Raw genomic sequence first — 25,544 nt, forward strand, 5'->3', positions numbered from 1 at the left:
GTTTACATCAAAACACCTACTAGAAACTCTGAATATATAATGACATAAAGGAACAAAATACAATTTAAGTAAATATATTTATTTATATTTCTATAAAACCTAAGTATGGTACAAAAATGTCTTAACAGAAATATGTGATGGCCTTGGTAAAGTTATGTATCCTTTCTACAATGACAATTAAACAACAGAAAACAAGCATCTTACTCATTTTGTACATGGAGAGCTATTCTTCCTCCAGCACCACCAGATCCAATTCCTTGACCCTTACCACCGTTGGCTGATAACTTACCAGCACCAACAATATCAGAAGCTGTAATATACACTCCACCTCCACTACCACCGCCGCTATTACTAGTTCCATCTTCTCCATTAACAATAATGTTTCCTTTAAATTAAAGTTTGATTTTTTATAATATAAATTGTGTAATTTTCTTAAAATAAAGTCATCAATGTTTGTCTTTTCATTCATTCATCAGTGGAAAATTACTTCCATTTAGTGTCATTTGCATATAACATATACATAAAAATTATGTTTGAGATATACAACAGATAATGAATAAGATTAAGAATTTTTACCTTGTAACAACAGATTTCCAATGATCTTTAGATTTAGATATCCGCCCCCAGCACCACCAGCTCCAGAAGCACTACCTCCACCACTTCCTGGCAATGATGGATGCTCCATTGACCCGTACCAAAAACCACCTTGACTATCAACAGTCCTGTCATAACCACCATAACCTCCATATCCTGCACCGGTACCTTGAATGCCCGTCTGAAAAGAACATTAATATAATATTATTCATTGAATACACAGTCAGTGGCATAACGTAGAGACCTGAGGCCCCTGGTTTAGGAACCCTGATGCTAAACTAAAGACTTACTGAATTCCCAGCTCCAAATCCTGTATCACTGGGTTCTCCACCACCAGTCAGATCAATTGTTGCACCAGGATGAACGATAACCTCATTACTTTCCAAAAGAAGCCTGTGAGCTATAAAGACTGCACCATACTCCAACTCCAAATAATCAATAGACAACGGTTCAGTTTGATTTTCAGAAGGCTTAGGTAGTGTCAGTTGTCCATGGTTTTCTACAACTAAGCTTGCAAGCCTGTACACACCTGGTGGTGAGTAGCGGTAACTACCACCAATATTTAGAGATGTTCTTCCAACCGAGGATAGTGTTACTTTCTGATTTGCACCAATTATCATATTGAATATGTTAGTGAGGATACCTGAAAGAAAGGATGGTAAACCTGTAAATTACATGGACATTGTTAGTGCTATGTTAGTAATAATTACCTGTATTTAATAAAGCTCACTAATTTAATGATACTTGTATTGTAATTCTAGAGAGTTGTAGATTTAAATAAATTTAAATATTATTGAGTGTGAACAATTTGAGGGCATATCTTCAATATTACAATAAATTATCTCTGCACACATTCAATGAAATAAATGAGCTGTTGTAGACATTAGCTTGATCCTGTGTTTGTATTTTGGCAAAAACTATTTTTCATTTTTTTGGGCAACATACCTGATAAGTCATTGTCTGGTCCTTGGAAGTTAACAGTGGGTGGCAGACGAAGCTCTCCCTCCTGATGCAATTGGATACTGCATTTTATGACAGTTTCATCATATTGTTCATCAATTCCAAGTGACATCGTGTCATGAATCTGAATCACACTTTCTTTATCACAATAAAAACGATCGGTTGTGACTGTTATTTCCTCACCAGATAATTTCAAATATATGTGACCTTTAACATGAAGTTCATTAAATTCATGCTCAGAAATTTCAGTTTCGTTGAGGAGTGTCGTTGGAATTTTATCATCTGCAGTGACTTCTGAGTTATCGATAAACAGCTTGGATGATTTCACACGATCAATAATCTGAACTTGATAATAAGTTCCTGATCCGCCAGACTGACTCTGACTATGAACTTTTTTCCCACCGTTAATGACAGCTGATCCCGTAAAAAGTGAAGTGGTTTCAACTTGTGTAACTATACGCCCACCTCCTCCAGCGCCTCCACCGCTACTACCACCGTCTCCTCCAACAACATTCATTAGGCCAGATCCAATAAATGAGTACTTTACATCAAGAACTATAGTTCCACCGCTACCTCCACCAGCCGTGTTACTGCCTTCCATTCCACGTGAAGAAACGGTACCATCTAGTCTGAGATAATCAGTATTAAGTATGATAATACCACCTCCGGATCCACCTGATGTTCCATCTGAACTTCCCCCACCACTACCATGATCAGATATGTCGTATAAACTACCATAAGAACAGGTTGAAGGTTCAACACCAGACTTTCCACTTCCACCACATCCTCCATAGCTTCCACCAGATCCGCTGACTCCATCCCAGATACCAAGACCGGGTCCATTATTGGAAGTAAAACCACCACCATCACTTCTAATAATTCCACCATAATCAATTTCTATATATGGTGAATCCACCTGTAACCAATCTGATTTGATTTCAGCCAAATAACGAAGATGGATATCGGTTAAGATAATCAAAGATATCTTGGTACTGTCGCTGTTGAATGTGATTGATCCTGATCCTAACACATGCAGTTCATCAAAGGTGAATTCACCAGGAGAATCTTGGAATTGTGCATTAGCTGTACTGGCTTTGCTATCAATAATTATGTTTGAATTAGCTCCAACATTGAAATTGGTTACGCCATACAATACTCCCATCAGATGAAGAGAAGCACGATCTTGTATATTTGCTTGAAAAATAACATTACTAGCCAGACTGATTTGTGCATATTTTTCTACATGTAAGGCAGTTGTCATGGGGTATAAACTTGCCCCATAATCTGCAGCAATGGATACAGATTGATTCTGCTTTACCAACATAAAACCAGTGTTATCACCTGTCAGGCTAGTAACTGTAACCACTTGACTGGCATCTGTTAAAAATTCAACTCTTCCGTGTCTTATGCAAGTAAGATCAAAAGGTGTGTTTGATTGTAACAATATGGTATTCATTTCAGAAAACCTATCATCATTATCTACAACAACTGTGTCCACAATTGATCCTCTACATAGAACTTTTGTATAAATTGTACCTGCAGCTCCAACTTTATTACCTCCTCCACCAAAAGCATTTATTTGTCCTTGGAAATCATTGGTCTCATCTAAGTAAATAGCAATTCTACCACCACTTCCTCCACCACCGCTTTGAGATCCACTACCACCATTAGAGTAGACATAACCATGTCCTTCCATTCTTGAAGATTTTATAAGAATGCTGCCACCCGCCGCTCCTCCTGGTAATGAATTTTGCCATGATTGTCCATTTGCTGATAATATTCCATTCAGTTTTATTGTGTTAGTGATAGTCATACGCAAAACACCACCACCTCTTGCACCCCCAGCAATACCACTTCCAACATCTGATGGATTTGAGAATGAGCCATAAGCTTCACCAGGTAGTCCAGATATTACACCACCATAGCCTCCATGACTTGCACCTGAGTTAGTATTGTCAGGTGTTCCGACTCCAGTTGTGTTTCCTTGTCCATTCACATCAATCGTAGCATCTGTTTCTAGAATTGCTGTATTGAGCTCGAAAATAAAGGCATTTAGATCAACTTCACCCTTGATCAGTGAACTATACAACATTATCAAAGAATTACATGTTACATTAACTACCTCATCATAGAATGTTACAACTGAATGTTCTCCCATAAATAGTTCTTCTAATTTAAAGTCTCCAGATGTAGATACTTGGCCTACACTGCCACCAGAAGAGATGTCCAATGTAGCACTACCACCCAACTTAACATAATCCGTTTCAATTTGACCAGTAGGACCAACTGTGGCAACACAGCCTCTACAAATGGATAGTTTAGGACTCCTGAGCACACCATCAACAGTTACTGAAATTGTCTCAATTTCGTTTGTATATTCCAGGTTAGGCATAATATCTAATGTACAGTTAGTGAATACATTGAAACTACACCTCGGACCTAGATCACTGTTACCAAACTTGGTGATGTATACTGTGGAGCCATTTACGATGCTCATATAGCCAGTTAAGTCACCATACAGTGTTTTTATGTCAAGGTTAGTTGATATTTTGATTTTAGAAGATGTGTTTAAATGAACTTCATTCAGTACATAGATATCCTCAAGCAAAGCAGATGACAATACAGTTGGTTGATCACAAATTCCATTGATGATAAGCTTTGTGTAGCTGTCATCTGTATCAGAAGTGTCATCAACAAATATTGTTCCTGCGGATCCACCAGATGAACCTTTAGCATTCATTTCACCAAAGAAAGATGTCATATCATTAACATGAAGAGCAATACGTCCACCGCCACCTCCGAGTCCAGACTTTCCTGACCCTCCATGAGAGAGAAAACTTCCATGACCTGTTATTGTGTGAGCTTTAATGGAAATGCTACCGCCACTTCCTCCACCTCCGATTGATGAGCTAGCCCCACTTGTGTCAATTGTACCATCTAAATGAAAGGTAGTAGTTACTTCTATAGCAATTTGCCCTCCTCCATTTCCTCCATTAACTCCAGCAGTACCACATTTCATTGGTTCCGGTATACTCCCATACAAGTAATTTGAATCAGTTTGCCCACCACCAAGACCTCCATAGCTACCTCCAAAAGATTCCAAGTCATCTGCTGTCTTTCCTTTACCCTTAGCATTGATCTTAGCACCAAGACTTACATATAGTTCACCAACTGTTAAAGTGAATATGTCACTTGTACAGTTATTTGCGACTATTATTTCTGCTCCATAGTCTAACATCACTTCATCATAAACATGAGAATCACTGGATAGATAGCATGATTGATTCTGGTTCAAATGTAGTGTGTTTGTTTTTGGGCAGTCAGTGATTTCTAAATCTCTCGGAGAAGGCAAAATAAGTTCGGTGTCCTCTGTAGCTAAAAATGTGTTATTTGTAAAATTTGATCCATAACCAATCACCCATCTGTTTGCGTCAATGCGCATTGGATAGTTGGCATTATTTCGACAATCTGTTGCTCCTTTCATTATACCACCATATAATATATTTAGTTCAGTAATCCTAAATTGTCCTTCAATTCGTTCTTCTGATCTTGTTGGGTAACCCATTTCAAGTGCACCGCCATTATAAACAGTCAGTTCTCCCAATTCCAATCCATTAATAGTTCCACATGTTTCTAACCTTATATTATCTCTCAGAGTTACTGCAAGAGGTACAGTTACAAGGCCCATATCTGTCACTTTTATAGATAACGGTAAGTCTAATTGATCTGTATCATCAAACGATGAACAGCTAGATGGATATTTATTTGAAATATAAGCGTGTACTCTGCTTCCAATATATAGTTGTCCAGATCTATCACCTTCTAAAGATTCAAAACAAAATGTTGTTTCAATTCCAAAAATTGTATATAGGGTTAAAAGACCGCCATGTGAGATGTCTAGAATATTGATGCTAACCGAGTCCACGTCTTGACTGTATGAAATAGATGATGATAATGAAGAAGCTCTGTCACAATTGCGAACAATAAGCTGTTGAAAAAAAAATTGAGCTTTGAGTTAATTCAGTTAATTTAAAAAAATGAAAACATTGAAAAGAAGTAATTGCATACAAACGAACATACCTAAAAACCAAGAGAATTTAAAACCTATTCCACAAAAAATACACAAAAACAAATTCCTAAAATGTAAGCAAAATTTAAACTCATGTAATTAAAATACATAAATAAAAATAGTAAAAAAAGTTCAAAATTACAAGGTATAACTATCGGAATAAATAAAAGCTTTGTCTACACTATCAAAGAAGTGTGATGTGCCTAAATATGGTAGTGATATGTCCAGATATGGTAGTGATATGTCCAGATATGGTAGTGATATGACATAATCATGTCCATATATGGACACATCACATTTTTTTGTCACATAAAGTTTGATAGTGTATAGATGGTCAACCTCTTGCAATCCCAGACAACTCCCTACTGAAACAGCAAACATAAATGACATGTGTTATCAATCATTTTATTTGTATAATAATCAGTATACCTTAGATTTTTGTTCTCCGTCGGTTTCATATTCAATGTATATAAATCCAGCAGCCCCGTTATTTAACCCAAGTCCACCGCATGCTATTGGATCAACAACATTAGTAATCTGTGGGCTTATAATAGAAACGAATCCACCAGCTGCACCTTCCCGGAAGTATTCTGATGATTTTGAATTGCCACCACTAACATCGATAGCACCTATGGTAAAGATATTGATAACGATTATCTTATTGGTTTTCTCCCAACTTGAATATGTTTATATGAGGGCCCCTTGATTTTAATCACATGCTGTTTAGGGCCAACGTCTATAAATAAGATTTCTTTTTAGTTGTTTTTTAGATCATTATATTTATTTTCAAAAAGATAACAAACATTCTATTATTTGGTTAAATTATTTTCATATCTCGATATATTTTATTCAACATATAAATATGGTACAAATACAAACTAATTATAAATGATTATAAATATGGCAGTCCAAAGAGTTGAATGGCAATAATAAATATATATATCAAACTAACATCAACAAAGTTACACAAAAAAACACAATATACAAAAACAACCAGCATGATAACAAATTATGGAATAAACAACTAGATAACAATTTAACATGGAGATGTTTTGTTTGTACACTTCACTAATATTGACTTTGAAGGCTTATACATAGATACCTGTAGTGTAGAACAAATTTAAATAGCTATACTCGAGTGGTCTACCAGTAAATCATTGGCAAATAAATTACTTTGTATAAAATATAAATACCTGTGTTTATAAACACCAGACTGGCTTCAATCCATATACTTCCACCAGCACCGCCACAACCAATTAGTCCGATTGTGATATCCTCACCTCTGTAAAAGTCAAATATTTTTTCAAAAACAACTGTACATTACTTTTACATTTTATAGAATTACTTTACTTTGACATGCAATAGATTTTCTTTTATAGCAAAACTGAATTTTATGCCTTTTTGATGTGTTTTCTACTACTTTTACTTTCTTATTTCAAGTGTTTTGTATTTTTTGTCTTGTTTTGTCCTGCATATACTTGGTCCTCCAAGCTGTCACCTGGGATGTTTGGTACATTCTTATGTTTTTACTTGAAATAAAGGATGATTTTACTACTAATTATTCATTATGTACCTTGCTGATATTTGTCCTCGATTTTCCAAATTAGTACATTTCAGATGTAAAGCTCCACCACCAGCTGGCACTTCTGCAGTGTTACAACTAGCACAGCTACCAGATCGTCCCAACATTGTTGGCGAAGTTACGTTATAAAAGAGTAGATCAACACCCTCGCTACAAGTAACACCTACAAATAAATTGAAATTTATTAAACAGTTTAGGCTCTGCTTTGGTTACAAACAAAATTTGCTGCTTACTTCACCACAAAAACTTTATAAAATCAAGAAAACAAAATTGAAAGATTTACAGTGATAACTTTAAGATAACCTCAATCATTGAACGCGTTCTTAGTAAAAGGGCATTCATTTTACTTAAGTTTGGTATTGGTACAGTGTGGTAGTTATTATTACTAGCAATTGTTTCAGCTTTGATAAATTTAGCAAATAATTGTATTGCAAAGGTAATTCAAGAGTAACTTACAGTACTGACTACAAATCATGTACCATAACCCGCGTTTGTCGCGCGTGTAAAATATGTGTAATTGCCGCGTGCCTGTATTTGCCGTGTGGACCATGACGTCATCACTTTGTAGCTTTTTACTGGTAAAATATGGAACTCCCGGTACGACGCCCGCGACAACACACACGTGGGTATCAGTTTGTTTTGTTTCTATTGTTTAGGCCTACCATCATATTTATGTAATCTGAACCCGCCCGTTACTGTATGTAACAAAGTTTATTTTTTCTCTATTGTTTAGGCAAACAATAAATAAGAAAGTTTATAGAATTCATGTAAATTGTTTTTCATCGGGGTTTTGTTTAGAGTTCACGTCGTATTATTTTATATAATGTGAGGCGTACAGTGAGAAGTGTACAACAGGGAGGCTAGAATAGAGAGCTACTGTACCTAAGCCCCCCACAAAAAAAAAACATATTTAGCGATCTTTAATAGGTCAATAAATAGCCTAATAATAGTAAAATTATAAAATGATGTTTCCTTGTATTTTCGTAACCGTAACCCAAATATTTAAATTAAAATACAGCGCTAGTGTTTTAGGCCAAGTACAGTATTCGCTCAAATAACTGTGAATGGGTTTTCCGCCGTTCGGTGTAGAAAGTAAAATTATTACGTTCTTCTAACACGTTTATTACATGTCTTTTAGTATATTTCTATCTAACATGTCTGCATTGTATACTTGCTTTATACATTCTCTGCTTATGAAACGACTTAATAAGTTGCTAAATTGACGTTTAAAGCAGATATTTGTCTGACATCAGCCCATGTTTATAATGAAAACAAAACAGGGTTCCGAAAATGGTACAGTCCAAAATGAGGTGTGCAATTAAATAGGTCAATAAATAGCCTAATAATAGTAAAATTATAAAATGATGTTTCCTTGTATTTTCGTAACCTTAAGCCAAATATTTAAATTAAAATACAGCGCTAGTGTTTTAGGCCAAGTACAGTATTCGCTCAAATCGGGGCTGTAATTATAAGAGAACTGATTTCCCCTGGACGGGAAATGGTAAAAACTTGTATTTATTCGACCTCGCTTCTCTCTCGCTCTGGCTGTGTGCGGAGGAGAATCGCTCCAACGTGGTCCGGTTTCGTGGAGCGATTAATGGTCCAGTCCGTAACAGGGGTGTACATTAGTTACCGCGCTAAATACATGCATGTCAATACTGGCGTTGTAATACTATATGAATGTTTTCCTCCCCGACGGGGAATGGTAAAACCTTTATGTTATTATTTGGCCTAGCAACTGTGTGTACTCAATGGATGAACTCTACAACGTGGTGCGTACAGAAAGTACGTCATTCGGCCACCAGCAACGATCGTGTTTTGAAAGATATTGTTGGGTCTTTTCTACCTTGTTTTTTTTAATGAGTTTTCTCAAATACTTAATAAATATGACTTAAAAATATATATAAACAAACCCTGAAAGCAAACTAGGCCTAGAATAGTAGTACTGTACTCCCGGTAGTAGGCCTACTAACTAGGCCTAGTATCTTTCAATCACAGACATAATTGCATCATGATTCATGAAGGTTTTTACCTCCAGGATTCATTGCACTATGATAAATAAATCGATTTTTTATTTCAAATAGGCCTATATTTTGTTATATAAAATGGTATGTTATGCTGTACTGTAATTCCAGTTATTGTCTGTTTGATCAACAAATTATAAATACAGTTCGCTGCAGTTGAATTACTCAATGCAGTAATGCATGAGTGAATATGGACAGTATTGTTAGTACCTAATTACACGCGAGTCACGCGTTTTTCACACCCGTGTAAAATGTGTGGGCTTGGTATATGATATGTAGTCAGTACTGTACCATTGTTTTCACCACCATAGTCCAGATTAATGAATCCGCCTTCCTCTACAAATATGTCTGCTGCAGTTATTTCAAGATTTCGTCCTAAAACACTACCACCAGAATTAACAGACAATTCTTCCAAATGTAAAGTAAATTTCTTGTGTGTACCAGTCATTTCAATGGATCCTCCTGCTTCCACATTTACAGTATTGAAAACAAATTCCCTTTCCTTCTCAGAAGAAACAATAGTGTGTTCACTTAAAATAAGCTTTCCTGAACTGACTGATAGATCAGTGGTACCTTCGAGAGTGCCACTGATGGAATTGGTAGTTCCATGCATCATTATTTTCTTCGGTAGTTCAAGATAACCATTTTCATAAACATTAATGTTTACTGGAATATAATAAACAGATGATATGATTTTCACTGTTTGACGAGAGCCAATGTGGATGCTGCCATAACGCGAGCTATCTTTGACGTCTTCGCCAGTAAGTTTCATTACATCAATTTCTACTGATTCTACACCAGGTTCAATAGCAACATGAGCTCCTCCTTTAATCGTAAATTGCCGTATTTCAATGAACCTAGTGAAGTCACTGTACGACAACCATGTCATTCCACCTAGTTGGCTAAAGTCATCGTAACTTGAAATAATGTTCTGAAAAAATAAGAACATGTATTTTCTGTAACTTAAAATAAAACTAAGGCTCTTTCTACACTATAAAAACTAGTTTGACCCAAAAGTGTGATGTACCCAAATATGGTAGTGATCTGCCCAGATATGGTAGTGATATGACATCATCGTGTCCATATATGGGCACATCACATTTTTTGTCACATAAAGTTTTATAGTGTAGACAGAGCTTAATAAGATAAAAATCTGTATAAGCCATAAATTTATTACTTTCATTTGAAATATTAGTTTTAAGGTAAATGACATAAATTTGTAAAAAACTACCTCATTTGGATGTTGTCCACGGTTATCGATAATAATATTTGAACTTTCTTCTGATTCAATTTCCCAGAAAATTGTTCCAGCTGCACCTGGTTCTACTGACGACCTCCCACCATAACAAGTCATTTCTCCATCAAAAGTACTGCTAGTTATAGCATAAACAGCAATCCGTCCTCCACTACCACCGCCACCAAACTCCCCATCACCTGAAGAACATCAAGATATGGTATGACTTAAAAACAACCAAACAGAAGTGTCCAATGGTGGAAGTTATACTGGGTATTGATATTCTGTACATACACTTAATTATTTTCACTGATGCATGTGTATGTGCAACTATTGTTATTTCGCCGTACCACGTCGGGGTGTTAAAGAGTCATTATCAAATCATATTTGAACCATGAAAGCCCCAGTAAAGCTCTGTCTACACAGACAACAACATTGTTATGTGCCCAAATATGGTAGTGATATACATCATCATGTCCATACTATATGGACACATGACATTTTTTTGTCACATAAAGTTTGATAGTGTAGACAAAGCTGTCTGCAAATCAAGGAAAAATTCCTGGTTTGAAGCTTAGTAGTTCTCAAAGATTTCCTCATCTTTCCTCACCGTTTAAAAATAAAATTAATAAATGAATTTTCAGTACATCACTGGGCGGAATTTCTATATTCTATCTGCAAAATTATATACAATATTTAAGTCTTATCTTACCATTTCCTCCATTGGATTGTAAAGTACCAAAGCCATGTAGATGATCAGACTTAATATAAATGCTTCCACCACTAGCGCCTCCTTTGCCATCAAGTCCATTGCCAGCATTGGCCTGTATGGTCCCTGTATAAAAAAAATCAAAAAAATAGTAGTGGCTTTCAGTAGAATTGGAGTAAAACCTATTTTTCACAAATACTACAAATTATAAAAACCAACAGTGGTGTTTGTAGTCTATGAGTGAGATACCTACCTACCTGTATCTCAGGAAATAGACTTATTATAAAAACAAATTTAATAAAAATCTCTTTATATTTCCATCCATGCATTTTGTGATTCAAACAAATGCACAACCAATAAGAATGCAGGAAATGTTATTCATAGCTAGCTAGCTATAAGTCATTACATGTATACTTTATATTAGTCCAATGGCAACTATTTTTCAAACATTTCTCTGTACTGGTATTGATATAATAAATGCTTATTACCATCAATCTGAGCCAGATCCGACACCAGTTTAAAAATACCTCCACCCAAAGCCCTTCCATTGCTAGATCCAAACTCTTCTGGATGAAATAGGTTTCCATAAGCTAAACCAGCTCCATTATTATGACTTCTTCCTCCCATACCACCATGCCCAGAACCAGCTGATGCTGAACCTCTTCCAATTGGATTATCATATTTCTAAAAAAATATTATTTAATACTATCAATAATTTGCATAAACGCAAACATAGTAAAAAGTAATGTTCATAATATTAATCATAAAAAGAAAATAATTTAGTTGATGTAGTGATAAAGATGAAAACAACATAGATGGCAAACATCAAAAAAGAAACTGAGTTTTTCACATTCGGACCAAACAAAAAACACAAGTGAGACACCCAATGTCTAACGACGACTAGATAGGTAGAATTATGTAGATAATAATGATGAGGTCGATGAAATTAATGATAATATAATAATGATAGTGAGGATTGAAGGTGTTTACAATTTTTACATTAATTCATTTATGTAAAATGGAAGATAATCTGAAAAAATATTGTAAAAACTTCTACAACGCACCACTTCATTTAAGTCCACCAATGCAAGATCCTCAAGAACGAACTCAAAGACTTCAAGTGTAAGATTGTCAGCCTTTAGATAAGAGCCACTATGAAGCACTACAGAATTTCCAATTAATGTCAAACCACCTTCACCCTCACCCTCAACAATGACAGTACTACCTCCATGCAGTATCAAATTTTCAAACTGGATTACATTTGTTGTATAATCAGTCATATTAGTGAGAGGTCTAAAAGCATAATCACATTTTTTTTATCATAAACAACAAGGTAATCATTACATAATACAAATTTTAGTAAACAAGTGGTTTACAGTTCGTGTTTAATATTTTTTGAAATTGGACCAAGTAAATCAAATAAGTAACTAATTCAAGTGAATTTGTTCATATGTTCTCAATGTACTTAGCATAAATTACAAAATTATGTCAGAGTGGGCAAACATTGTTCATACTTGTAGTCTAACAATATCAATATTTTAGGATGGCCCCAGAAAATAATTGTAGTCATTCATGGCTGTCACAAATTTAAAAGTAAAATTACCTTAAAATTAATTTACCACCAAAACCAACACTAATGTTGCGAACGGTTTTAACAATTCCCTCTAGTGTTACAGTTACTCCAAATATTTCAAGATGTTCAGGCATGTACAATTCTGCTTGGCTGTACAGCAATACACCCCACATAAGACGTGGGCTAGATGATGGAAGACCAATTCGAATTATCTAAAAAAATATAAAAATAGTTGATAGTTGAAATCTACCAGTACAGTCTATCAAGCATAAACATATGAGCAATAACATTAGAATTATTATCTGACCATTATCTGACCATTATCTGAACATTATCTGACCATTATCTGACCATTATCTGACCATTATCTGAACATTATCTGACCATTATCTGACCATTATCTGATCATTATCTGACCATTATCTGACCATTATCTGATCATTATCTGAACATTATCTGACCATTATCTGACCATTATCTGACCATTATCTAAACATTATCTGAACATTATTGACGCATCAGAAGAATCAATTATTGCCAGGCAAGATTTACAGCTATGTCATAACCACCATAATTATATAACATATAATTATAAATTGTGAGCATTGGTTGGCTCCCTTGAAGTTTACCAAAGTAACAGGTTTAATTTCATTGCAATAACAATATGTGCACAGCATAGTAGACACAAACATTACCTGTAATGGGCCAACATGTACAATCCCAGAAGAATCCCCTTTACTCTCAACTACATTAATAGTCTGTGTATCCTCTTCATCGTGTTTATATAGTGCAACATGGGCACCTCCTCGAATGTCAAGCTCCGTAATATTATGCTCAAAATAATCCATTGATGGTAAAATCCATGTCCGTCCAGTGTCACGACCTGAGTGGTCTCCAATAACACCAGGAAAATGGATATCTTCACTTATAGGAGAACCAATAAATTCATTATTAACTATCAGACGATTTTCATTTGTGTCAGTATTATGTAGTACAACAGTTCCAGCCCCACCAACTTCAATCTCACTTGCCCCTCCACGAATACCAAAAGTACCAGTAAATGTATTGTTATACGAGTGTATTGCAATTCGACCACCAGCCCCGCCACCATTTGGATTTATAGCAGCACCTCCAGTTGCCGATATTACTCCTTGGCCATCGAACCTAGTAGACATGACAAATACAGTTCCACCACTACCACCACCACAATACACACAGGTTGAGTCTTTTGCGTTCGATTCAAGACTACCGTAAATTTTAACGGTGTCTGCTGTAAGACTTATTATACCACCACCATATGCAATGACTGAACCTTCATTATTGCCACCAGCTCGTCCAAACTGATCTGGATAAAATATATCACCTCTTGGTTCTCCAGCAATTTGTACTGCACTCCCTTGACCCCCACTTCCTCCATAACCTCCTCCAGAAGATCCTGTAATTTTAGATTTATACTGGTATTGTTTCATGTAAAAACAAGAAGAATTTAGACAAATATAGGCTACATATGTTTCTTTGAGTGTTATTTTCACATCAGATACGGAAAAAGGATTGGATGAGAATACTTCTATTCAAGGTATAGTTTTCACTAGACTTTCTTGCTTTCCAATAATAGTGAAGGTAATAATAATGAAGGTAATAATAGTGTGAACACAGCTTTAATAGTACTTGTTCTTAGAAAGTAAAGTTTGTTTCACACATGACCAGCTATCAACATGTATTCTAGTGCAAAAAAACAACCAACACAGTAATCCAACATGCAAAATAAATTCCAAATATTTACTGGTCATTTATAGCCTTCATGCAATATTTTGAACTCTAAAAATGTACACACTTACCATGTTCATTATACAAATACTTCATTTTAGTATAAGGACTTTTGTTTGATGTGTCTATTATTCCAGCTGGATCAATTTCAATTTCGGTATTCGCATCGATTTTTATCCAATTACCCTAGTAAGCCAAAAAAATAAATAATGAAATGAAAATTGATTAAACATCCATGTAGAATGATAAATTATAATATGCTGCTAAAAATGATAACACTAAACTCTCTAATCAGGATTGGATAGATTGACATGATAGTTGGTTAGGACATCTGCATATCAAGCAGGAGGTCCGGGTTCGAATCTCGGGCATTTTTTTCTCATTCTTACAGATTCCCTCATTTTATCGTTTCAAATTAATTAATTAAATTTCAGTATATCACCGGGCAGTTTAGAATTAATGTTCTATGCCTAATGTGTTTATAATACCGTAAAACCTCGAAAAGAAGCCCATGGGCTTCTTCTTTTTTTAGTGCTCTTGGGTGGGCTTCTTTTCGAGATGGGCTTCTTTTCGTAGTTTAAGCCCATGGGCTTTTTTTCGAAGTTTTACGGTATAACAATAATACGTAAAAGAGTAAACAAATAATTTATAGGATATATTAACATGATAGTTTACTCATTTTCAACAACATTTCTGGTTTAACCATCATAGAGTGGTGCATTACTAGTTTTTTTATTTTGTTCATTTACAACATTTCTAACTAAATACAATATTATTAAAGATCAACCTCTATTTTTCCTCCTGGGTGGATTTGTAGCGACTGATCTAAATTGAGTTCAAGTGATGGGAATCGATTTTCATCATCCTCTTCATCTTTGTCAAAGTCAGTTGACGGATCGTAAAATGAGGATAACACACCATCACTTAAAATGTCTACATTCGTAAGAAAAAACTGCTTGTAGTTGTAGCCAACTGATTTGCCCTGTAAAACCATACAAAAATATATTTGGTAAAACGTTCTATGTTTTTAGTGCCAATATATGTTGTGTAAATTATATATATATATATATATATATATATATATATATATATAAGTGAGTGGAAAAAATAAATAAACGAAACGAAACGAATGATTTAAATAACTTTATAACATGGGTTCAAGGATGTAGACAATCAGACGAACTGAAATTAGTCATGTGTGCACTCTTTATTTCAGCAGTATTCAGAATGTTGTGCATGTTGCACCATTGTAAATACCCTTGAGTGCGCCGCATCTCCACTAATGCACTCTGACTGCGTTATTTGTATAACAAATCTGATTATCATGTATTTTAACTAATTAGTGTTCTATGACCTTCTCATCAAAATTAATGTCTCTCATTGTTGTGCTATGTCAACATAATGTCAATGACGGCGAAATTTCCCCAATAATGGGGATAGCTATGCAAACAAGTAAGTAAGTAAGTAAGTAAGTAAATAAGTATAGTAAGTAGTTACTGAACTACTTTGGAAATCAGTACATTTGTATTGAAGAAAGTGTATTTCAGTTAAAAGAAAGCAAGAAGTAAAAGTAAAAATACATTATATCAGTGTAATAGATATTACTTACATGTTCTCCTATAACCATACTGATACCTTGACCAATTGTCAATTCTTCTACACCTCCCAATGCACCATCAATCTTATATGTTGCATGTTTAACATCACCCAAATATGTTACTGAACAGAAAAAAAAGAATAATATTGCTTTTGCATCCTTGTATTGTTGTGGATATGCATTGCAAACAAATTTCAATTAAACCATTGTAACGGTTGTTTTACTGACGGAGCAACATGTAACATTCCAGATCCGTGTCCATCTAGGCGTAAAACTTGAATAACTTCATTTTATAATTTAAAAAACTATACCTCTTGGAAGAGAGAGTGTTGACTTGTCATAAACTCGGAATCCGGCCGGTAATGGTGATATCGCATCATCTATAGACATGCTTACTGAAGGAGCAACATGTAACATTCCAGATCCGTCTCCATCCAGGTGTGAAACTTTAATAACTTCATTATTCATTCCTTTCACATCAATTGCCAAGTGAGCTTTATTTCTAATTTCTAGTTTAGAAATTAAATACTCTGAATTCTATAATAAAACAATGAGAAACAACTCCTAATACAAATACAAATTTTAAGCAAAAAGCGAGAAACTCCAAAGTTAAAATTATGATATTGATGCATTACACATGAAATTGAAGGAAGTGTTACCATGTTATCATCCTCTAATACAAGGTAAGCTCGAGCACTATCTTTCGTGACGTCATAATCATATGAAAGATATTCTCTTGTAGGTCCTCTCCCGTCATTATCAATAGTCAGAATAGTTTCAGTCTGATTGTTAGAAACATATATTGTTCCCGGACCTCCAGCCTCAGAATCACTACGACCACCAAACGCCTGGAGCGTACCACTAAAATGGTTGAAGTCAGTGCTATGTATTGCAATACGTCCTCCTGATCCTCCTCCACCAACTTCCTAAGTTTCAACATTAAAAGTAATATGATAGTAAAGTGACTGTAAATGACATAACAAATTACATATGTACAACTGTTAATAATTAAATCACATTTAGTCTTAAATGTTTGCAATCATGTATAATAAAGTTTATTTTAAACACTGGAAATCAACACTCTAAAGCTGGACTTTTTGAGTACTGAACACGTGGATAAAGTCATAAAACAAACTGATGGAAGAACAACTTTTTTTGGTGAAAATGTTTTCTATATTGTGTAAGGTGTACATTTTTATACTTACTAAACTGACAAAATAAAGATAAATAACCTAGTACAGCAGTAAAATATCATTACACATGTTTGTGATTACCTTTCTTTCTGTTCCTTGTTCATTTCTACAATAATACCCTGTACCATAATCATACCAACGACAGCCGTACCATTCATCTCTTCTATACTCACAAGGTTCTTCGTTATCGGAATCATGACATCGTACAACACAATTAGCAGATCTCATGTACCTCCCACATTTACATTGTGTGCATCGCCTTTCAGTATTACACTGGTTGCAACATGGTACACATGAGCCATCTCCACCGATAACTTGCATCTTTCCATTACCTATAAAAATAGATTAATAATCATCAATTATAAACCAATTAATAATAAGTGTTTTAAATTTCAAAGTGGAAGGAACCGTAGGAGATACAAAAGTTGTGAAATCTAGTCCACTGTGCTTTGAGTCAGATACAGTGGCATAAGGGCTATGAAACCCAGGGGCCCAGAGCTCAAAGGGCCCCTAAGTGAGAGCAGCCTCAATGCAACTGCCAGCGTTGGAGGGCCCTTAGAAATGCTAAACCATGCCACTGGGCAGATAGTAGAGAGGCATAATTATGCTTACCAGCAAAGGATTGAGCATTAATCAAAATGCTGCCACCACTTGATCCACCTGTGCGGTCACGATCTGCATGCTTTCCATTGGCCAGAATGTGACCATCAACCAGTGTGTGAGTCTGCGCCGTTAGGATAACAACACCACCACCTGTACATGCATTCTAAATGGCAGTTATGTGAAAAAGAGAAAATACTTGGTCAGACTAATGTAATTGTACTCTTTGTTAAGCACATTTGAGAACATACAAAAATCATGTCAGTATGCTACATATTTCAGATATTATGTTAAGTCTATTAGTCACTTCTCATACTTACCCCACTGTTGCTGCAACCACTACCATACGAAGTCGGTGTTATAAAACTACCATATGATAGATTGGAGTATGATACAAACTCACTAGCACCCCCCATTCCACCATATGATGCACCTGTACCTCCATTTGCATGATGGACTCCAGGAGCATCCCCGTGGCCTGGGCCCCAACCACCTCCACTTGCATCAAGAAATGCTTCATGATCAATATGTATGTTGTCAGCTGGAGAAAAAATATTTAGAAAATGATTACATTCAACTAGTATTCCCTCTGCTATATTTATAGTAATAAAAAAACGTACCAATCTACAGTGTAATAGTAGGCTTAACTAGTAGTCTATCTGCTCTTATAGCATGATTTCTATAAAACATAACAAGGTACGGGTAGCTATACACTTTCAAGCTCAACAAAGTGTGGACTCTTAATTGTGGTGTCCTCTAAATAGGGGCTGACACTTTCTCTGAAAAGGGGTGAATACAGGTGTCTATGATTAATTATATTAAAACTAATTATAGAAATTATACCTCTAATTTCAATGTAAGATGATGTAAACCTAGCACCACCTCTTAGTGCAAAATCACTATCAATGTCAAGTTCCAATGCATTTGGTGTAGTATATGGTGTTCCATGATAAACAACAGAACCTCCACTTAGGATTTCAAACGACTGCAATTGTACATTACTTGGTGATACACTATTAATCTTAGCTGGAGGGTGTATTGTTAAAGTTGATCCATAAGATATTTCTAAATTTTCAACCCCAAAGACATCACCAGATATTAGAGTAAAATCTACATTCTGGAAAAAACTAAGTTCAGGCAAACCAATGCTTCCACTCTAAGAGATAAAACAAGTACAGTTACAACATGTCAATAAAAATTAGTCTTCTGTATTTTGCATTACGTGTACAGCCCCATTAGAGAATGTGTTTTTTCAAAACTTCGGGTAAATGTCACTTAACCTCCTACTGTGACATGTGTTTATATAAGCCCAACTTTGATAGGCAGGTCGTTAAACCTTTTGATCATCACCAAATTTTGCTAGTTTTTGCCGGACCATTGACCTTGAATACTGAAGAATGTACCTTGTCCTAATCAATCAATTACAAGAGAGCTAATAAAATCACAGGGGTATAATAAGATTCAGGTAATTAATCACCTGCTTAGTTGATTTATCTGATAAGGATTTTGACCAAAAAGTTCTAATGGGGATGTACCCCTAATGTGATTATTTGATTATATTGGGTGACCTCTTCAGTCAAAGACTGGTCTCCCAGAGGGTCCAGTTATGATCAGTGGCTGTGATGTACACTGGGGTAACCCCTACTTGTCTCGAAAGATGTACTGGCTACCATAATAAAATATGACATATCGTGTTTAGTATGTTAGTATTAGTATGTCTCTTATTTCTTGATTAAATCTGGATATGTTGAGTATCATACCATACTATTATTATAAACCTTACCTCATACACAATAATATTGAATGGAATATGAGAAGATGCGTTTGTATGAAGTGAAAGCGTATCGGATTGACCGCAGTGAACAGTAGCTGTATAGTCTCCTCTGATATCAGCAATGTTGATGTTCCTTTCAGGTGGATTGTCTTTGATCGGAATTCCACTATCATCAACAGCTTCCAACTCAAGATGAGCATAGCCTCCGATGTCTAGCAAGTCTATGTCATGGTCAGAATCATGAAGTTCAGGTAATGTTACCCACGTTCGTCTTGCCTAAAACATTAATAACATTGTGTAAACTAGAATAGCCATTAATTAAACAAAAGAAAATATTAAATTAAAAGAAAATAGAATATTGATATTTAATTTTGTAATCTTTTTATGTATTTTATATATAAAAATATTTTTAAGAGCCTGTATTTAGTGTTACACGCAATATGGCCATTGGCCGAAAGTTGTAATGTTTGTTGTGTTTTTTTCCCAATAAAGCATATAATAAATACCTGATTTTTTGCATAATTGTCATTATAAACCATCAACGTTTTGTGAAGGACATCGCCTGAATGTTTAAGATAGACAGTGCCTGATGCGCCGTGTTCAGTAACTCCTCTCCCTCCTTTAGCTTCAAATGTTCCATCAAATATGTTCTCTTCATAGTGCAATGCCATTCGTCCACCACCACCTCCACCTCCACCATCATATTGTGCTTCACCACCATTGGCCTACACAAAAGAACATGATGGGTTTTATCCAAACATTTACAAATAAGAAAGGCTTTGTATCATTTGTGAATTATCTTATAATGTTATAGTTTCAATTTATTGGTGGATGGTTGGAACATACTGTACCTCTAATTTTCCTGAGCCTTCAAATATCTTTGTGACAATGAAGATACTCCCTCCACTTCCACCTCCCGCAGAGGTTGCACTTTGCCCGTTAACACTGACTGTGCCCTCAATTTGTAAAGTATAAACGTTCATTGAAATGATTCCTCCTCCACTACCCTGGTTTGATGTGCCGGTACCACCACCACCACTACCAAATTCAGTTGGGGCTGTAAAGGAGCCATAAGCTAACGGAGGTTGTTGAGTGGAGTCTTTGCAACCACCACTACCGCCATGAGATGCACCAGTTTCAAATGAACCATACGTGACCCCAGCACCAGTACCCTCTAAGATAAAGACATTGCAATCAGGTTTATCACAAATACCTTGATTTCGCAAGAAACGCCATTGCACAATGCATGATGAGAAGGGTTTGGGAGCAATAGCGCCACTGTATAATACAAACTTTGTATACTGGTGGTGGCGTTATTACTCCCAAACCCTTCCCATTATGCATTGTTCACGCAATTTGCGATAAACCTTATACATTATCAAATACATTAATTTGCATATCTAGCACATGCTTTTTGTACATTAACTTTGTGAGAGAACATACAGGATTGTGAGCAAGGTTTCGTTATATGCATATAACAAAGAATATACAATCAATTAAACACCATCATTTCTAATAGTTGGTTTATGATTCCATGTTTTACCTCCTGCAGGAAATCCTTCAAAGTCTGCTGATATCCGTCCTTTAGTATCAACAATGACCTCATCAACGTCTAAATGAAGATTGGTTGTTGACAGTGTTCCGCCTCCGAACACCTTAAAATTAAAATAGATTATCACAATTAGTTATTCAAATTTCCGCCATTAATTATAGGCAATAACAATATACCATTTCTGTTATGCTATTGCCTTTATATTAAATTTTCTAAAAAAGAAAATAACTGAACCAAAATTTAAGTTTAATTGTATAAATGGGTAAATACCTGGATATAGCGTCCTCTAAGGGTTCGACGATCTTTTCCATTTTTCGTGATCATATTTCCATTATTTCGAATGTTAATAGAATGGAAGTCAAGCGTTTGAGTGGCAGTTCCATCAATGTTAATCATCTCATGCATGTAAACAGTTCCTACAAAAATTAACAACAAATAATTTGTTTGTTACAGACTGTCACCGGGCAAACAATTCAATTATGATTACAGGGTGCATGGGTTTCTTCTTTTTTTTTGGGGCGGGGGGGGGGGAGGGGTGGTTTGGAGTGTCCAGGTTCTTATAATATTATACAAATTTATTATATTTAGTCAGCTTACCTCCATCAGTAATAGTTATATTTTCTGCATTTTCCAAGACACCTTCTACATTGATAGTTACTCCAGCAGCTTCTAGTTCTCCTTGTAATGTAGCCACACCCCCACGGTATACATCAACATTCATTGGTAAGAAAGCATTTGCCATATACAATGATTGGTTAAAACCAACATTCAAACGACCAGTTCGATCACCCCTGGCTGTGCCAATCCGGATGTCCATGGTTGCTGATGGATCCAAAGGCTCAATGAAACCCACTTGTGCCGAACCATACACGTGAAGCTCATCAATAATGATATGTTCAGTGAAGTTATGACTCCATTCATTCCTTGAAAAATCCAATTCAGATCTATCACTTGGGATCAACCATGTGACAGCACTGGCCAATGAGTAGTCAGCATAATCGTCTGTTAAGTTCTTTGCCTCGTTTCTTGGCTTGCGTCCAAGGTTGTTAATGTACAGCGTTCTATTTGTAAGTGGTTCTGTCACGTTGGAATCATGAGTTATTTGGCCTTCTTTACTGGTAGCATCAAGTAAACGGGATCCGTTGATGGCTTGAAGTCTATGAAGGTAAACAGTACCTGGACCGCCAGGTTCATAACCATTTTCCCCTCCTGCAGCTATAAAATCACCTGTAACAAGAACAAGTCTGCTAGATAATATTTGTTTTCTTTCTTTCATGGTAACATTTGTGATACGTAAGTTGAAGAAAAGAAAACAAGTATAAAATCTTGTACAACTTTAATATAAAAATATTATCATTTGACATTTTACTTCATTATTAGGAGTGTTATTGGGCCGCTAAACAAGAAACCTTAAAACCAGGGATCACTCTTCCCTGTTAAAACGTACCAATGAAATAATTATATCCATAATATATTGCAATTCTTCCGCCGGCTCCAGCTCCACCATAGCTGGAATACCCATCACCACCAGAGGCATCTATAACACCATCGCCATGAACCACTTCTGCTTCTATCCATACCCCACCACCGCTTCCACCTCCACCATGTGGAGATCTCCAGTGGTCACCTATAACACGTAGTAGAAAGTAGGGTTTGTGGTATCACTTACTACAGTAGCAATTCATAAGGCAACACTTTCATGTCAAATATTACATCTCTAAGCATGTAATATCTATATAATATACAATATAGATTAATAAATGAATGACTTTCAACGTTTTATTGCACATTACAGACTGTTTCATGATACAAATCACTTTTCAATCATCATGTGCTAGGCTCAGAGTAAAGAATAAAGTGCAATTCACAGGAAGGGACTGTTTATGTAGTTAATTTATGCAAGCATTCACTTATTGTTAATTTCACTAGTCTATTGTGTCTTATGTACCTATTGTCTATGATACTTTAATAATTCACTACAGTATATATTTTACCTGTGGCATCAATTATTCCATCAATAACAATAGTATTTGTAACATTTATAAATATTCTGCCAGCTCCAAATCCACCTCGATAAGGAAATCTACAATATCCACCGTCAGAGCCTATTTCATTAGGTGTTGTGAAGAAACCATGAGTGACACCCACTCTAGACTGGCCATAACCTTGACCTCCATTGCTACCATAGCCTGCCCCTGAAGATCCACAGCTGCTACTTGGTGTCCCTAAACCAGATCCAAATCCTGCTCATATAGTGTAAAACCATATTTATTGTCACATTATATATAATTTAGTTATTCCTGGGTTAAAATTCTGCCGGATACCAAACACTGTTACAGTCTTACTATATTATATAATGAGTTTATGTAAAGCATTTGTCCGTCTCATTCTGTATTTTTTCATAGGAACTTACATGAAAATTAATTAAATAGTTAGTTAAGTATTTATTACGTTCATTAATACTTTTAGTACACAGATTGTTTACCTACCATGAGATAGTAATAACTTGCTGGTCACAGTATCTCGTTTTGTTGTAACGAGAGCAGAAGGTTCGATGCTGACGTTGACAAAATGGAGACCAAGATCACTCGATAACAACTTAATAAAAGACACAAAAATATTATGATGCATAATAATTGTTCATTAGTTTACTAGTGACACAGAATACAGAAATTTATTGGTCCAAAAGGAAATTCGTTTCGTTATCAAGCTCTCAAAACAATTAATTAAAAATATATAAAAAGTCATGAATACAAAAATACAAGATCTTATAAAAATACGAATAAACATCAAAAAGACAAGAATATAAAAAATATATATCTTAACATATAAGATATATATATAAATATATATATATAATACCAGTATTATATACAGATTACATACAAATTACATTTTCAATCTATCTTTTAATAGTTGCGTTATATAAATGGCAAGAATTTGGAACAAATGACTTTCGAAGACGATCATGATCTCCTCTTGTGGACGTAGCCTGATACCCGATCTGTTTAAAACATAGTACTTATTTAGTGGGTGTGTGTGGTCATTCATAATCATGTTAACTTTATGTAATACTCTTTTTTCATATGTTTGTTGAATAGTTGGTAGGTCAGAGCCCAATACAAGATGAAGTATGGTACAAAATGGATGCCAATAACAAATAAATTAAAGACACAAATAAATTGTTAATGCTTAATAATGGACTTGCTTGCAGTGACAAACAGTACCAAGATGAAATATGGTAGAAAACATATATCATTCAACTTTTTAATGAAGTAAGGTGGTGTCTCGATTTGATCTGATCTGATTTATTGCTTGCTTTGATAAACTTACATTCAAAGGCTATCATTGTTTTCATTACTAGTCTAATTTTCTATTAGATCTCACAATATGTTATAGTCCCCAATGTATAGTTCTAGTGGATAGTTATAACAATTGATGTTGTCTACTTACTTTAGCGCCACTGCGGACATTCAGCGTTGTGCCAGTAATCAACGTTTCACCGTAACTATTATGATTAATGTACATATCACCGAATGTTTTGACGTCTAGATGATTGATATTGAATTGTGTGTCATTGTCATGTTCAAGAGTTACTTGACAACCAGTGCTGATAGTAAGTCGTTCCACATCGTGAAGTCCACCTGAATAAAATTGGTGTAAAAATGGAACTTAAAGTCACTAATAGGAAATGCGCTTCTCAATACCAGCAAATGGTATGAATGCATTTTTTAACATTCTGTAGCTTCACGAATGATTGGTATTAATAAACTTATATTCTAAGGGTATCAATGTATATTACAGATAATAATAATAATAATATTTGTTATTTGAATAGCGCCATTCTAACGATAATTTCTTATGGCGCTGTGGACTTAGATGTTACACTTTCCAACTGCATGCTTCTAATGTCAGTGCTACCAATTCTAGTGCTCTCTACGTTCTCTTATTATGTAACTAGTGACAGGCATTTACAGTTGGTTTGTTTAAAAACTTTTGTAAATAAATGCTTTATAATATTTTCAATAAAATAAAAATGAAATTAATTACCATGTATGGTTAAATCTACTTGTTTGCAATCAAGCACAGTAGGAAGAGTGATGTCTGAATCAGGGTAGCTCAACATTGAGAATGGAAGAAGTGTTCTATTCATTGTTGTGTTGAAAGTTTGTGAGTTACGTATCGTCATCCACCCATGCGTATCACCTTTGATGGTGTGTGCTGTTAAACTGGAAGCATTGGTCATACCTAGTGCACCCTTACCACGGATTTCAATCTAAAATAAAATATGAATTTTGTATTATTAAACAAAGCAT

General features: G+C 35.2%; 1 protein-coding gene across 1 annotated transcript in view; it reads right to left on the reverse strand.

Annotated features, from left to right (window-relative positions):
• Window positions 1-200: 200 nt before the first annotated feature.
• Window positions 201-25,544, reverse strand: part of LOC140039431 (uncharacterized) — a 77,365-nt gene continuing 52,021 nt past the window's right edge. Inside the window, exons 45-78 of the mRNA XM_072085031.1 lie at window positions 25,279-25,504; window positions 24,682-24,872; window positions 23,718-23,826; window positions 23,223-23,471; window positions 22,676-22,855; window positions 21,826-22,455; window positions 21,499-21,644; window positions 21,220-21,331; window positions 20,528-20,850; window positions 20,183-20,401; window positions 19,686-19,952; window positions 18,746-19,058; window positions 18,223-18,443; window positions 17,915-18,068; window positions 17,384-17,634; window positions 16,769-17,035; window positions 16,421-16,646; window positions 16,122-16,231; window positions 15,300-15,494; window positions 14,584-14,698; window positions 13,441-14,180; window positions 12,776-12,957; window positions 12,237-12,465; window positions 11,661-11,856; window positions 11,176-11,298; window positions 10,461-10,663; window positions 9,521-10,160; window positions 7,197-7,368; window positions 6,817-6,905; window positions 6,053-6,252; window positions 1,540-5,542; window positions 885-1,237; window positions 577-775; window positions 201-385 (exon numbers count right to left, since the gene is read on the reverse strand). Of these exons, the coding sequence (XP_071941132.1) occupies window positions 201-385; window positions 577-775; window positions 885-1,237; window positions 1,540-5,542; window positions 6,053-6,252; window positions 6,817-6,905; window positions 7,197-7,368; window positions 9,521-10,160; window positions 10,461-10,663; window positions 11,176-11,298; window positions 11,661-11,856; window positions 12,237-12,465; window positions 12,776-12,957; window positions 13,441-14,180; window positions 14,584-14,698; window positions 15,300-15,494; window positions 16,122-16,231; window positions 16,421-16,646; window positions 16,769-17,035; window positions 17,384-17,634; window positions 17,915-18,068; window positions 18,223-18,443; window positions 18,746-19,058; window positions 19,686-19,952; window positions 20,183-20,401; window positions 20,528-20,850; window positions 21,220-21,331; window positions 21,499-21,644; window positions 21,826-22,455; window positions 22,676-22,855; window positions 23,223-23,471; window positions 23,718-23,826; window positions 24,682-24,872; window positions 25,279-25,504 (12,018 nt within the window). The remainder of the gene's footprint in view (window positions 386-576; window positions 776-884; window positions 1,238-1,539; window positions 5,543-6,052; window positions 6,253-6,816; window positions 6,906-7,196; window positions 7,369-9,520; window positions 10,161-10,460; window positions 10,664-11,175; window positions 11,299-11,660; window positions 11,857-12,236; window positions 12,466-12,775; window positions 12,958-13,440; window positions 14,181-14,583; window positions 14,699-15,299; window positions 15,495-16,121; window positions 16,232-16,420; window positions 16,647-16,768; window positions 17,036-17,383; window positions 17,635-17,914; window positions 18,069-18,222; window positions 18,444-18,745; window positions 19,059-19,685; window positions 19,953-20,182; window positions 20,402-20,527; window positions 20,851-21,219; window positions 21,332-21,498; window positions 21,645-21,825; window positions 22,456-22,675; window positions 22,856-23,222; window positions 23,472-23,717; window positions 23,827-24,681; window positions 24,873-25,278; window positions 25,505-25,544) is intronic.

This window comes from Antedon mediterranea, chromosome 2 (genome assembly GCF_964355755.1).
Source record: "Antedon mediterranea chromosome 2, ecAntMedi1.1, whole genome shotgun sequence".
In the NCBI taxonomy this organism is placed as follows: domain Eukaryota; kingdom Metazoa; phylum Echinodermata; class Crinoidea; order Comatulida; family Antedonidae; genus Antedon; species Antedon mediterranea.